The 15,365-nt window shown below is 38.6% G+C and overlaps 1 protein-coding gene across 6 annotated transcripts in view; it reads left to right on the forward strand.

Annotated features, from left to right (window-relative positions):
- Positions 1-15,365, forward strand: part of MSH3 (mutS homolog 3) — a 180,774-nt gene that overhangs the window by 6,256 nt on the left and 159,153 nt on the right. For all 6 annotated transcript variants that reach the window (XR_004624118.1, XM_034656443.1, XM_034656445.1 and 3 more), the window contains exons 3-8: positions 54-274; positions 4,018-4,233; positions 6,077-6,193; positions 6,584-6,701; positions 8,927-9,072; positions 12,213-12,379. Coding sequence is in view for 5 of the 6 variants with exons in the window: in XM_034656443.1 (XP_034512334.1) it covers positions 54-274; positions 4,018-4,233; positions 6,077-6,193; positions 6,584-6,701; positions 8,927-9,072; positions 12,213-12,379 (985 nt within the window). In the remaining variant the exon portion in view is untranslated. The remainder of the gene's footprint in view (positions 1-53; positions 275-4,017; positions 4,234-6,076; positions 6,194-6,583; positions 6,702-8,926; positions 9,073-12,212; positions 12,380-15,365) is intronic.

Below are 15,365 nucleotides of genomic sequence, written 5' to 3' on the forward strand. Positions count from 1 at the left end.
CATAATGAGAACGAAATACCATTGTTATATTTTCTTCTGATTTGCTAACTTAGAGCCAAAGAAATCTCTGAGGACCAAGAGTGTTTTAAAGTCTCTGGAAAAATTGAAAGAATTCTGCTGCGATTCTGCCGTTCCTCAAAAGAGAGTCCAGACAGAACCTTCTCAGGAGAGATTTGCAGTTCTACCAAAATGTACTGATTTTGATGATATCAATCATCTACGTGCAAAGAAGGCAGTTTCTTGCGAAGATTCCAAATCTCGTGTTAGTCAAAAGGTATGTGTTCTGTAGATGAATATCCAGTTTCTCAGATCAATAGGTTCTGAGGTGCCATTAGGTTCTGTGGGTTCACACAAGGTAGTGGTTCCTAAACTCGGCTAATCATCCAAATTAGCTGCGGGAGCTTTTGCATTTTAGCTTATTTATTTTTTAAGTCCGGGGAGATTCTGATTTACTGTGTATTCACGAGGGAAGAATTGGTTTGTATTAAAACAGAACAAAACAAAAGCCTCCCAGGTGATTCTGATTATAGCCTGGGTTAGGAATCATTGGCTTGGGGGGATTCTTATAAATGAATACAAGCACAAGTTTTATAATCCTCCTTACAGTTACCGTGATGGAAAGTCGTAGACAGCATATGGGTTTTGAGGCTTTTAGTTGAAAACTTGGTGATATAAAATAAGTTTGAAGGCAAACCAAATATATATGGCTCTTTACTTCCACTGTTATATGATATATTAATGTTTTTCAGCATTGCAAAATCAGGGAATTTAACTTTTGTTCCGTCATTAACATCTACAATTCAGAACAGTGGTTCTCAGCCCAGCTTTAAATTAGAATCACCTGGAGAACTTAAACTGATAACAAAAACTTTTCTTCAGGATCATACTTCGCAAAGAACTGGGTATGAATGTTGTTTAAAAGCTCTCATTTTAATGTGTAGCCATGGTTGAGAGCCGTTGAATTAGAGAAATCGTTCCTTTTTTTTTTTTTGAGTCATTTAAATGAAAAGCTATGAATTTTTAAAAAGCTATGGACTGAAAGCTGTGGATTCTTTACTCAGAAAAATATTCACACCCAACACAATTTTGTATGTAATTTTCAGAAGTTTATACTCCTTCCCACAAAATCCAGGTTCATGAGCTCCTCCTTCATCCAGCTGAGATCCACTGACTTATCGTAGGTCATCAGGAAAAAAGGTGTTTTTGTTTCTATTTTTTTTAAAGTTTTTTTATTATATTATGTTAGTCACCATACAGTACATCCCTGGTTTCTGATGTAAAGTTCGATGATTCATTAGTTGCGTATAACACCCAGTGCACCATGCAATACGTGCCCTCCTTACTACCCATCACCAGTCTATTTGTTTTTATTTTTAATCTCTTTTAATACTTAGAAACCATTCACCTGAGTGTGGTGGTCATAAAATAAAGATATCAAAACGTTTTGTCTGTTAAAGCTCACTTCAGTAATTGGAGAGTTTACCCTAGGGCTTCATGAAAGTTAGTTTACTGTTCCTTTTTACATAAAATGACCACTTTGGTATTTCTGAGTCACAGCACATTAGAAGTCACCAGTTAAAAGGGACACCTAGAAGTGTAGTACATGGACATCATTACAGGAGATAGCTGACTGATGGCATGGAAGGACACAGATGACTGGTAAAAAGCTGTTAAGTGAAGTTAAATGGCCAGGGTCTAAGGTCTAGTATCATTAGTGTGGGAGTCAACAACCCCATAAGTCTTGATAGGTTTTGAAATTCCCATTTTAACATTCTGGGAAGTATTTCCACCCAAATGGTTAAAAAAAAAAAAAAGCTTAATACTCAAATATTCAGATTGACTTGTTAGTATACATTTCTTTCTGCATGCTTGCTCTCGTTCCATATGTGAGTAAAGCATAAAGTAAGAACTTTTTTCCCCCTAGGTAATGTATTTTCTTCAAGTATGGATTAAATGTTACAATATGTAGTATTCCTGGATTTTACATAAAAGGCATGGAGACAAATGAGATCCATCAAAGTTAAAAGCAAATGCATTCTCTCATCTGATACATTTACCTACTTTTCTGTTGCAACACCTCCCCACACCTCACCATCTCATTGCTGAACTTTGGAGAATTTGCTGGGCTACACTATTCACATAATTTACATCTCTACTACTATTTCAGGATTTTTTTTTTTTAAAGATTTTATTTATTCACTTGAGAGAGAGCACAAGCAGGGGGAGTGGCAGGCAGGGGGAGGAGCAGGCTCCCTGCTGAGCAGGAAGCCTCACATGGGGTTCAGTCCCAGGACCTGGAGATCTTGACCTGCTGAAGGCAGATGCTTAACCATCTGAGCCACCCAGGCACCCCTCAGCTAAGCCAGATTTTTAAACACAACTGTAAAATACATGTTGCTAGGTTTTCCCTTGGACCAAGGTCCTCTCCTTTGGCCATATAGGGCATTTCTTTTTTTTTCTTCTCTTTCCTTGCTGATCGCTAGTCTTTTTTTTCTTTTTTTAAAATTTATTTATTTGAGTGGGGGAGGGGCAGAGGGAGAGGGAAAGAGAGAGTCTTAGGCAGACTCCCTGTCAAGTGCAGAGCCCAGAGCCCCATGCAGGGCTTCCTCCCAGGACCCTGAGATGATGACCTGAGCCGAAATCAAGAGTCAGATGCTGAAACAGCTGAGCCACCCAGGCGCCCCAGATCATTAGTCTTTTAAAGATTATTTGTTTATTTTTTTAGTTATCTTTACACCCAACGTGGGGTTCGAACCCATGACCACAAGACCAAGAATTGCATGGTTTTCTCACTGAGCCAGCCAGACACCCCTGATGACTAGTCTTTTAGGCTATCTATCTATATTTTTTTTTGAAGGTTTTATTTATTTATTTGACAGAGTGAGCCAGAGAGCACAAGTGGGCAGGGGCAACAGCAGAGGGAGAGGGAGAAGACGACTTCCCATGGAGCAGGGAGCTCAATCCCAGGACCCTGAGATTATGACCTGAGCCACAGGCAGATGCTTAACCTACTGAACCACCCAGGCACCCCTTTTAGGCCATATTTTTAATTCAAGGCATAGCTAATAAATTTTTAGATGATGGCAGTGACACCGTGACAGCTAGGAGTCAGATTTATCCTACAAATTTGTCTCATTTTACTTTTTGTATAAATAAGTCTCACAAGCAAGGAATTTGCCCGAAGCTTTAAATTGGAATTAGTTATGGTTTTCACACCTTCAGGGAAGGCTAGCAGGAATAGTAATGTTGAAATGTGACCTCGTGCTTTATACTTTGCGAAAGCTCTGTCATATCTCTTTACCAAAAAAAATCATGCTGCTTTCTTGTAATCAAGATTTGTGGAATGTACTGTCTTTTAGACTGCATTTGGAAATTTGAAACATCAAGTGTAGGTTTAGCTGATGTCATGCTTATTGGAAGTGGTTTTACCTACTGTTGAGAGAGAGACATTCATGCTTGCTCACTTTTTGTGCCTTACACATCTAGGAATAAGTAAGGAAAGGAAAAATGTTAATTATGATAGATTTAATAAAATAAAATTTAAAAAGAGGTGTATAAAACTTTAAAGTGTTTAGGCTTTTAAAATCTGCTTAGGGGCTCCTGGGTGGCACAGTGGTTAGGCGTCTGCCTTCGGCTCAGGGTGTGATCCCGGCGTTACGGGATCGAGCCCCACATCAGGCTCTTCTGCTATGAGCCTGCTTCTTCCTCTCCCACTCCCGCTTGTGTTCCCTCTCTCGCTGGCTGTCTCTATCTCTGTCGAATAAATAAATAAAATCTTTAAAAAAAAATCTTAAATAATTATACAGTAGTCTAATTTGGCTTTTTTTTTTAAGTCTTTGACTCTGAAAAGAATTTCAAACCTGCAAAAATGTTTACCTGAATATACTATGTATTCCTGTAAACTTTCACTTAGATTCACCAGTTGTTAGGTTTGTGCCAAATTTGCATTCTCTCTCTTTCTGAAAACTATTATTACAGTTAATACTTTCTAAACTATGAAAATCTTTCGGTTGCCAGGATAAGACACTTTCTGATCTCAGTCCTTTTGGATCATCACACACGGGTAATGACAATTTACAGAAAACTTCGGATCCTAAACCATCTAACAAACGGACCAAAAGCATCTATACACCTTTAGAATTACAATACATAGAATTGAAGCAGCAGCAGAAAGATGCAATTTTGTGTGTGGAATGTGGATATAAATATAGATTCTTTGGGGAAGACGCAGAGGTAAGCTATTTTTTCAAACACCGTTTCATGTTTCTCTTGTCCAGCCTTAAATATTTTCCGAATTTTTGGTTTCATTTTATGACTTTGTAAGAGAGCCAGTGTGATCCGTTGCCTTTTAAAATGCTGTCATTTAAAGTAAAAACTATAGGGGCGCCTGGGTGGCACAGCGGTTAAGCGTCTGCCTTCAGCTCAGGGCGTGATCCCGGCGTTATGGGATCGAGCCCCACATCAGGCTCCTCTGCTGGGAGCCTGCTTCTTCCTCTCCCACTCCCCCTGCTTGTGTTCCCTCTCTCGCTGGCTGTCTCTATCTCTGTCAAATAAATAAATAAAATCTTTAAAAAAAAAATAAAGTAAAAACTATAAATAAGCACAGATGAACTTGGGGAGTGCTAGGCCAGTGGGGGACCCCTTATAGAATGTCATGCCTATTCTCATGGTTCTTATCCAGTAACTTTTATCCATTGCAAGGTGATTGGATGAATCAGATAATGAATGAACCATAATCATGTGAATATTTATGTTTCCTGATGAAGACTCAAGTAGGAAAAAATTTTCAGATGACCTGTTTACTCTGAATTTATAAATTTTGATAGCTTGGAAGGTAGTTACATCTCAGTGGAAGAGCACATCAACTTCCAGCGCCTGCAGAAGGTGTTTGAAGTCTTACAGTCTCTTTGTATGTCAGTCCTCTTGCTCTGTTAGGCTAAGTTGATTTTGTATTCAATTTTGAAGTATTTGATGTAGGCTGAAGTTAAGGTTGGAAGTGAATATGAGCATTTAGTGGGCAGGGTTAGGGAAGGCATTGCTGATAATGTTCTGTTGGAGTCCTGTGTGTTTGTGATGATGCCACAATTTCAGGTCTATATCATCAGACATCAGACGTCATCAGAGAGTTGATGAAGTGGCACAGCTAGCATTTACGTCATGGATGGGAAGTAAAGACTTAGCCAACTTTTCTTCCGGTTTTTAAAATCCTGTTGTGGCATGAAAGTGGTAGTCTTTAGGTGGCATCATGCTGTGTTTGGTGGTGTGAAGGTAGATTTCGAAGCAGAGTCAGCATGTTTGCTGAGGACAGGAACAGATACATAGTTGGCATCATATAGGTAAAGGGGTAAAAGAGAATGTCGTTCTCTCCCCTTCTCTCCAGGTCTAGTGGTAAATTTAGCCTTACTGCAGTAAAGGCTGATGTCTTCTGGCCCTTCAGTGAGGAACTAATACAGTTCAGAGATGAGTAGGGCAGGGGAGTGAGAATGTTGGAATGACTCCAGTAGGCAATATCTGAGCCATCGTGCTTTCCAGAAGGTAGCCTGGAGTCAGGTGGTGTTGCCTGGTTCTGCATTCCAGCATTTTTTTATGCATCGTGCATTAACTAACTGGACCATGGGGTTCTCTCCTCACTTCCTCAAAGATGCCCTCTGTTCAAGTAGCTTCAGAATTTATGTATGGTAGTATCTCCTAATTTTCAGTATTTGCATGTGCTTTGTTGCAAATTCTTACTCTTATAGTCTCACACTCTGTGCATTAAATAGTCCTTGTGCAGGGAAAGCTCAGCACTTTAAGGTTTTGATAGATCTAGGGGCATAGAAGACCTGTCATATTTTTCCATGTCGTTTATAGATACAGATGTTGGCCCTGAGGTTAGGTCATGGGAACTGCCCAAAATAGATTAAACGATAGGCTTCTACATGGGGAATGTCTTTTAAACTTTTTATTGATATACCACACAGAGAAGTGTGCAGATCCTAAGTGTATACCTTGATGGATTTTTAGCAAAGTGAGCGAACACCACATAGGGACTCTTGAAAGAGAAATTTATTGATAACTCTCTTTTTAAATTTTTTAGATTGCAGCCCGGGAGCTCAATATTTATTGCCATTTAGATCACAACTTTATGACAGCAAGCATACCTACTCACAGACTGTTTGTTCACGTACGCCGCCTCGTGGCAAAGGGATATAAGGTCAGCTTTGGCTTTGACTTGCACAAACGGGGGATTGGATTCCCTTCTGGAGAGTGAAAACACGTTCTGTAAGGTGGTAGGTTGTAATTGGAATTGGGCCTTTGGGAAATGAAAGTGTGTCACAATTATTAGCATTATTTCTTCATGAGATTTTAGTGTACTAGAATTTTAAGGTAAACTAAAAAAGCCCCTCTGTTCTAGAGAGTTTCTTAGTGATTTATCCATACTTACAAGCTCCTTGAATGCTTACTACTTAAGCCCTACATCTGGACCTTGTGAATACATTTGTTTATTTTACATGTTTCAAAATTAACCTTTTAAAGTCTTCAAATGTGTTTCTTTGAAACAATTTCCATCAGATTTTCTATTCAGTATTTATTTTTGTTGAAGGTGGGAGTCGTGAAGCAGACGGAAACTGCAGCATTAAAGGCCGTCGGGGACAACAGAAGTTCACTGTTTTCCCGGAAATTGACTGCTCTTTATACGAAATCTACACTTATTGGAGAAGATATCCTTTTTGAATAGGAATTTTTTTCCTTAAATGTTACAAAGGCTTTGTTTTAAATAACATTTTCATTTAACTGTTCTTGGAATGGGTACCTTTCTGATGAGAAGAGGCGTTCGGGTTACCTTGACATTTGATTGGTGTACTAGTGAAGAGGGAAGTGGTGGTAGTGTCTGGGGAAAAAAGCATTTTCAAATGCAGTTATGAAAGGAGAGTTATCATTCTTGAAGAGCAAAAAAAGAGAGCCTGGTGAAAGATGATAGCAGGTCGGCAGCTGATTTGTGTTGCATCTTCCTTAGACTTGGCAATGGGTAGGTGCTTAGGGCCTATAGGCTCTGGATCTTCCTGACGTAAGACCTGAAGAAACAGCTTACTAACTTCAGGATGTGAAAAAAAAACTACAAAGTTAGCACAGAGTTAACTGCTTATAAGGATAATAGTGGGTCATCCTCATTAATTGTTAGCTTCAAAAAAATTTTATTTTTTATTTTTATTTCTTATAATTTTTTTAGAAAGCTGGGGGGAGGGGCAGAGGAGAGAGAGTCTTACGCAGACTCCATGCTGAGCACAGAGCCCGACATGGGGCTCTATCTCATGACCCTCAGATCATGACCTGAGCTGAAATCAAGAGTTGGATGCTTAACCCACTACACCACCCAGGCGCCCCCAAAATTTTATTATTTTTGTAAATAGGTTGTAGGTGAAACTTTCTCACTTTGTAAGACTCCTCAGTGTGCACAGTGATTGCTCCCCAATTTTATGGTTATTCATAAATTCAAATGAATTACTTGAAGCAAAATAATTCTAATAGTAAAATCATGAAATTCTATTTTTTAAAAAACCAAGGGTACCTGGGTGGCTCAGTCGTTTAAGTGTCTGATTCTTTTTTTTTTTTTTAAAGATTTTATTTATTTATTTGACAAAGATAGAGACAGCCAGCGAGAGAGGGAACACAAGCAGGGGGAGTGGGAGAGGAAGAAGCAGGCTCACAGCAGAGGAGCCTGATGTGGGGCTCGATCCCGTAACGCCGGGATCACGCCCCGAGCCGAAGGCAGACGCCCAACCGCTGTGCCACCCAGGCGCCCCTAAGTGTCTGATTCTTGATTTAGGCTTAGGTCATGATCTCAGGTCGTGAAATTGAGCCCTGTGTCAGGCTCTGTGCTGGCCTTGGAGCCTGCTTAAGATTTCCTCTCTCCTCCCCCTGCCACCCCCCACCTCTAAAAAAAAGTAAAAAATAAAAATAAAAAAACCTAAATAACTGTATATGAAATGGGACAAAAGTGCATTTTAAAATGTTTTCTATGTGATGGGGTCAGGTCTCAGAATAAAAAAAAAATGTAGGGATAAGGTCTTAAAAGATACTGCGTGAAAGCAATATTTGTTTTATAGTTTATTATAAACCAGCTTTTTTTAGAAACCTGCTTAGCTTCTACCCAAATTATGAAGACCGTTTTGTTCTAATAATACCATGAATAGGAACAGCTATTACTCAGAGAAGACCCCAAACCATGAACAGTTCTGTGCTGTTCTAAGCTGATCAGGCTGTAAGAACCTGGTAATTTTATCACTTCTTTTGCCTGAACTTGAGTCTTTTATTGAAGCCTGCTCCTGAAACGGTACGCCTCCCTGCTTCTCTTTTGCTGTTGCTATAGCTCTTACCTGCTGATGCCTAAGTCGGTTGTTTTCAGATTGACTTCTGGAAACGTCCCAAATCAGCATTTATCCCTGAGAATTTAATTAACAGGCTCACTGCATATACATACACACATACACGCATTATATTTCTGTTTTCTTCTTTGGTTTTCTTTTTTCTTTTAAAAATTCTCTTGCTTTTTTTGAGAGCTTTAGGCACTTTAAAGGAGGAAAGTAATTCACACTATTTTAGTGTATTCATACTTTGAGTTGTGGAATTAGCATTATGGGATTGTTAAAGATTCAAGTCTTAGCATTATGCAAGTAAAGAAGAAGATTAATATTTGAGCTCCCACAAGGGTACTCTCCTAGGCCCTTTGGGAAGTGAGAAGATAATAGTTGTCTGTCCTTACAAGCCTCATATCTTAGGGAAGATAAGGCATGTAGCTATGATCAGAGTAAATCAGAAGAATGAAGGGTGTATGGAAGATTTTGCACAGAGCAAAAATGTCTGGGAAAATGAACCATTATTTTAAAGGAGAAAGCAGTTAATATTCACGAGAATGTAGCATATAATTTTCTTTAATGATTATTACATGTGAACCCTTTAGTCAAGGTGGATGATGCTGTAAATGTTGATGAGATAATCACTGATAGTTCTACCAGCTTTCTTCTGTGTATCTGTGAAAATAAGGAAAATATTAAGGACAAAAAAAAGGGGAACATTTTCATTGGAATCGTGGTGAGTACTTTGTAGGTAAAGACGGATGATAGATGTTCATGGTGTCTCTGTGTGTACTCATGTATGGTTTACTCTGAGACTATCTGATGAAGTATGCCCTTAAGTAATTGTACTAGAAAAATTTTTCCTTATAATTTTATATGTTAAATCACTAGTTAAAATGTTCTCATATGGCTACTTGGCACTCTTGTGCTGTGAAGACATCCAGGTAGTTTCTGTCCATGTGCTCTATGAGTTTAGGGTTCAAGATGGACACAGTGATAGGCGTGGGTATGGATAAGAAACGGCAGAATAAAACACTAACCCAACACATGCACAGATAGTAAAGGGTTTTACAAATTTCCTCTAGGGATTTGAAATTAAACAGGATGATGGGATTGCTGTATATAGATTTGGAGGAAAGGGAATAATTAGGGGAAATGATACTTGGCTAATAGGAATACTTAAAGTCGTTCTTCTAGAGAAGTACAATTTGTGAATCATAGTTTTATTGATTTTGCCCTCTAGCAATTTGTGAATAAATTTACCCATTTACAGACCTACCTGAACTCTGCTCAAAACCTTAAACTTTTTAGTGCCGTTCAGAACTATTAGACTCCCCCGTTCTGTTGTAGGACTCCTTGCCTAAGTAATAGCTAATTCTCTTTGTTTTTTCTAACTTTGCAATCAGCTGCAATATCAACAAAAATTCTTACAACCCAGACGTCTCCGAATTACTTTTTAATACCTTATTCTCATTGGATAACTGTGCTAACTTGGCATTTGCTTAGCCAATAAACCTTTGTCTCAGGGAGTTAGCATTACTGTTGGGTGGCTTTAAATTATTATTTTTTTTAATCCTTGAGAAGTGCCTTTTATCTAGCCGCAGGCAAATTGGATCTGTTTACAAATAGTAAGGTTATTTGTTTTTAAGCTTTAACCTGTGTAACGAGCTATTTTATATTTACCCTAACCTCAGTCTAAAGAACAGAGTTGATAGTATGCAATTCCTCCTTAGTGCTTAGTGCTTGCTGCCACTGTTAACCATCGTGTATGAATTGGGATATGAGAAAATGAGAAATGCCTCTTGCGTGTTTTCTTGGGTCTTATTCTTGACGTCAGTGGCCGCTTTTGGGCTGAAGACATCCAAAGCTCTGGGCCCAGGCTGCACCTCTCTCCTGAGCTCCAGCCTCCTGCATCCACCTTTTTGCTGGGCACTGCACTCAGAATTTGTCCTCACTCCTCAAACTCAGTTTGACTGCGGTGGATCTCTTCTTTTTTTCCCCTCAGTACTATTTTTGCTGGGTTTTTCCCTGTTGTGATGAGTGTCACATGTTCTTCTGTCACTGCCTAGGCGTTATCTTCTGGATAGTGGCAGTGTAAAATCAAAGGTTTTAGTGTTGATAGTACTGCTAATTAGGCCCTATACCTTCACTCTGGGCAGCGCACAGTTTTATAAAGACTAACTTTGGGTTTCTTAGTGTCACATATCACATTGTAATAGATGTTGGGGGAGTTATAATATAGACCATTTCTCTGATTTAATAAAGGCAAAAGGGAATTAGACTGATAAATTCGTTACTTGAACTTCTGTAGCTAGCTTTTGTAAATGTTTGGTTTGTAGATTGGGAAGTAAATTTACTTATGTATATTAATATACCTATAGTTCAGCTATCTGGACACTAGAGAAGGCCTCTCTGCTAGAATTAAGGAAGTTCCTTGAGCCAAAAATGAGGGACTTCAAAAAATTGTAAAATAGTCAAAAGAAAAAATTCATAAAACAGGTGCATCATTGCAGTGTTGTGTGTTTCTTTTTGGATCTTGCTTCTTTTGTATACAAACTACTATTTGTGTATGAGATTTATTTACCTATGTTACTATAATTGTGTTTTCATTGTCATTGCTTTGGGGTGTGTTTCATTTTATGATTTATACTTTATTCATTCTCCTCTTGATGATCATGTGGGTTCTTTTTAGTTTTCGGTTGTACAGAGAATGCCGTTAGAAACCTTTTTGTGCATGCCTTGTGGTATACATACCTAGGGGAGGATTTGCTGAGTTGTGAGTGTGGATATTCACGACTTGCCGAGAAAATTCCATGCTGTTTTCCCAAGAGGCTGTATCAGTTGACTTTTTGTTGGCAGTCTTTGAGTGTAGGGATGAGTGTAGCTAATACTGTCGGTAACTAGTGCCATGCATTGCTTGAGCATCAGCAGTGGACAAGAGTGTGGCCTATGGAGTGGGGCCATATCACCCTTGGCTCCACCACCTTATTGCCCTGCAGCCTTGCGAGATTGCTTAACTTTTCGCCTCTTCCAAACCGTGATTTTTTCCAGCTTATCTTTGCTATGGCTTAGGATGATGGGGGTTTTTACTTTTCATGGTTATTTCCCTGGATGAATTCTGTACTTGGGATTCATTCAGAGTTTGTTATATCTGTTTTTTCTTTGCAAAAATTATACTTTTATTGATTAATTTTATATAACGAAATAGAAATTTACTACTACCTTGATGGCCACATTACTAGGAACATATTACTTCTAGTGATGACAGCTGCTAATTTTACAGTACTGTGTAGTTTATAAAGCATTCACGTTTGTTTTATAATTTGACCCTTGCAGTAATCTGAAGATTAAAGTAGGCTGGTTTATTCCTACTTCAAGAGGAGGAAACTGAGGGTTTTGGGACTTGTCAGAGTGATTCTGTCAGCTTTGTTGGATTCAAGTCTTAGAGTGTCTCTAAAATCCCATCTTGCATAGCTTAGGTATTGGTGAGTCTGACTTCCTACATAAGAATCTTGGAAAATACACAGGTTTTCAAACACTAGAAATGGACTACATATTAAACAGTATATCCTTTTTACTGTTTCTGTGTTTGTTTATAATGTGTCAAGGTTAGGGGCATCTGGGTGGCTCAGTCGGTTGAGCGTCTGCCTTCAGCTCGGATCATGATCCCAGGGTCGTGGGATCAGTCCCTGCATCTGGTTCCCTGCTTAGCGGGGAGTCTGCTTCTCCCTCTCCCTTTTCCTGCCACTCCCTTTGCTTGTGCTCTCCCCCCCGCCCCCCCCATCAAATAAATAAATAAAATCTTAAAAAAAGTAATGTGTCAAGGTTATACTTGGGAAAAATATTTTGTCTGTGACATAGTGTTTTTGTTTTCAGGGAGTGCAGCCTGCCACAGGTGAGGTCGTGTTTGATAGTTTTCAGGACTCTGCCTCCCGTTCGGAGCTAGAAACTCGGATACTGTGCCTGCAGCCGGTGGAGCTGCTGCTTCCCTCACACTTGTCAGAGCAAACAGAGGCGCTCATCCACAGAGCCACAGCTGCTAGGTAAGATCCCCATCACTGGAAAATAATACTGATATTGAAAGTCAGATTTAATCCCAAACTGGTACTTACTAAACTTATTAAGGTAGTAAAAAAGTTTTTACTTAGAGGGCGCCTGGGTGGCACAGTTGTTAAGCGTCTGCCTTCGGCTCAGGGTGTGATCCCAGCGTTCTGGGATTGAGCCCCACATCAGGCTCCTCCTCTCCCACTCCCCCTGCTTGTGTTCCCTCTCTCGCTGGCTGTCTCTGTCAAATAAATAAATAAAATCTTAAAAAAAAAAAAAGGAAAAATATTTTAACAGTAGTTGTGGAAGTTTCAAACAAGAAAAATAAAATTACCCGTAATATCACCTTAATGTAGGACTTTTAAAGGAGTTATTATTATTTGGTAATTAATCTTCAGTTTCTGGAGATAATTTAGAGTTCATTTCTTATAAAGGTTAAATAAATTTGAGAATGTTTTATCTGTGCTGCAAGTTTTAATTTATGGCTATGTCTAGGAATTTTATTAGATCTAAGGTCACACTTCTCATTTATGAGGCAGTATGGTAGGCACTGCCACACAGAAGAGGATGTGGTTGTGGTCTGTGTCTGGCAGAGTTTATAATCCGGCGAGAGAAGCAGATGTGTATGTACCTAACTGGATTTACAAAGCCTGACGTATAATGTGACAAACACGAAGATACCTTGTCAGGACCGTTCCATACTGCTACCTGGAGGGGTGTTGGGGGAAAAAGACACTGGAAAGTGGGGCTCCAATGGAGAGAATTATATATTGAGGAATTTGGACTTTAGACTAGGCAGGAGAGCCCATAAAGATTGTTATTTAGTAGGTTGATAGATCAGTTAGAAAATCAAACTAATTAATTAAGTGAAGTTCCATGTATTTTTTTTATTCTTCGAATTAAGAGTGTTCTGTTTTCATTGGAATTGAACTTCTTTCTAAGTAGCTTTCATAATGGTTATAATACTAATCCATGATCATTAAGGAAAAACTGGGTGTTACCAAAAAAACGAAGAGCTAAAAATAAGTCAAATCCTGTAACACAGAAGTACTTACTCTTAAATGTTTTGGTATGTTATTTCTATGTATCTATATCACCTTTTTTGGTTTATAAACTTGGATTCATGTTGCCAAATCAGTTTTGTGTCCTGTTTTTTAATCTAAAATTCCCCATACTTTTTTGTGCAAATTTTTATTTTATTTTATTGTGGAAAATTTCAAACATACACAAATTATACAGAATAGTGCAGTGAACCCCCATGAATCCATCAACCAGCTTAAACATTGCTCAACTCAGCCAATTTCATTTCATCCATATCCCTACTCCCCCTCACTTGAATTATTTATTTGAAGCAAATTCTAGAGGATATCATTTCATCTGTTAATTTGTCGTTCATTCATCTATTAAGCTGTCATCAGTGGGTAGTCAGTGAAAACAAATGACTACATTATCATTCAGTCATGTAAATGGATAATTTATCCATTCCCCTTTTGTTATGTTGCATTCATTTTTTAGTTTTACAAATATTGCTGTGATAAGTATCCATGAATAGAAATATTTGTGTGCATTTCTGATTATTTCCTCAAGCTAAATTCCTAAAAGTGGAATTACTGGGTCACAGACATAAAACACTTATAAAGCTCTTGGTTGCTTGCTGGAATTGGTCATATCAGTTTATACTTATACCACTACCAAATAGGAGAGTTGCTTGAACCTTGCTAACATTGGATCATTTAAACAATCTCTGCCAGTTAGACAGATGAAAGATGCTGCATCAAGTCCCCTTATTTTATCATCCTTTTCCGACAGTGAGTTAAAACTTGAGTAATTAAAAATGAGACAGTAGACTATTAAGGGTTGCTGCTCTTGAAGACCTAGTCTTCTAAAACTATTTCCAATATTTTGTGTCTGGTTTTCATTTTTCTTTATAACTGCATGTATATTTGATTGACTTAGGTGTAACTGAGACTAAAGTTAGTCAATTGAATCAACACTTCCATTTTTCCTTGGGTCTAAAATGAGTCTCCTGTAAGCTGCATATTGATGGGTCTTTTTTTTTTTTTTTAATCCATTCTGATACCTGTCTCTTTTGATTGGAGCGTTTAGTCCATTTACATTCAGAGCAATTACTAATAGATACAAATTTAGTGTTATTTTATTTCTTGTAAAGTCGCTGTTCCTGTAGATTGTCTCTGTTCTCTTCTGTTCTTTGTTGGTTTTAACCCTTTCCTGCTCAAAGGGTCAAATATTTCTTATAGGGCTGTTTTAGTGTTCATGTACTCCTTTGGTTTTTGCTTGTCTTGGAAACTTTTTTTTTTTAATAATAATTTTTTATTATGTTAGTCACCATACAGTACATCCCTAGTTTCTGATGTAAAGTTCCATGATTCATTACTTGCGTATAACACCCAGTGCACCATGCAAATACGTGCCCTCCTTACTACCCATCACCGGCCTATCCCATTCCCCCACCCCCTCCCTTCTGAAGCCCTCAGTTTGTTTCCCAGAGTCCATAGTCTCTCATGGTTCATTCCCCCTTCTATTTAGCCCCCCTTTCTTCTTCCCTTTCTTCTCCTACCAAACTTCCTACTTCTTATGTTCCATAAATGAGTGAAAACATATGATAATTGTCTTTCTCTGCTTGACTTATTTCGCTTAGCATTATCTCCTCCAGTCCTGTCCATGTTGCAGCAAATGTTGAGAAATCGTTCTTTTTGATAGCTGAGTAATATTCCATTGTATATATGGACCTCAACTTCTTAATCCAGTCATCTGTTGAAGGGCATCTTGGCTCCTTCTACAATTTAGCTATTGTGGACAATGCTGCTGTGAACGTTGGGGTGCGTATGGCCCTTCTCTTCACTACGTCTGTATCTTTGGGGTAAATACCCAGAAGTGCAATTGCTGGATCATCGGGTAGCTCAATTTTTAACTTTTTAAGGGACCTCCGCATTGTTTTCCAGAGTGGCTGTACCAACTTGCATT

This window comes from Ailuropoda melanoleuca, chromosome 3, assembly GCF_002007445.2.
Source record: "Ailuropoda melanoleuca isolate Jingjing chromosome 3, ASM200744v2, whole genome shotgun sequence".
NCBI classification, from domain to species: domain Eukaryota; kingdom Metazoa; phylum Chordata; class Mammalia; order Carnivora; family Ursidae; genus Ailuropoda; species Ailuropoda melanoleuca.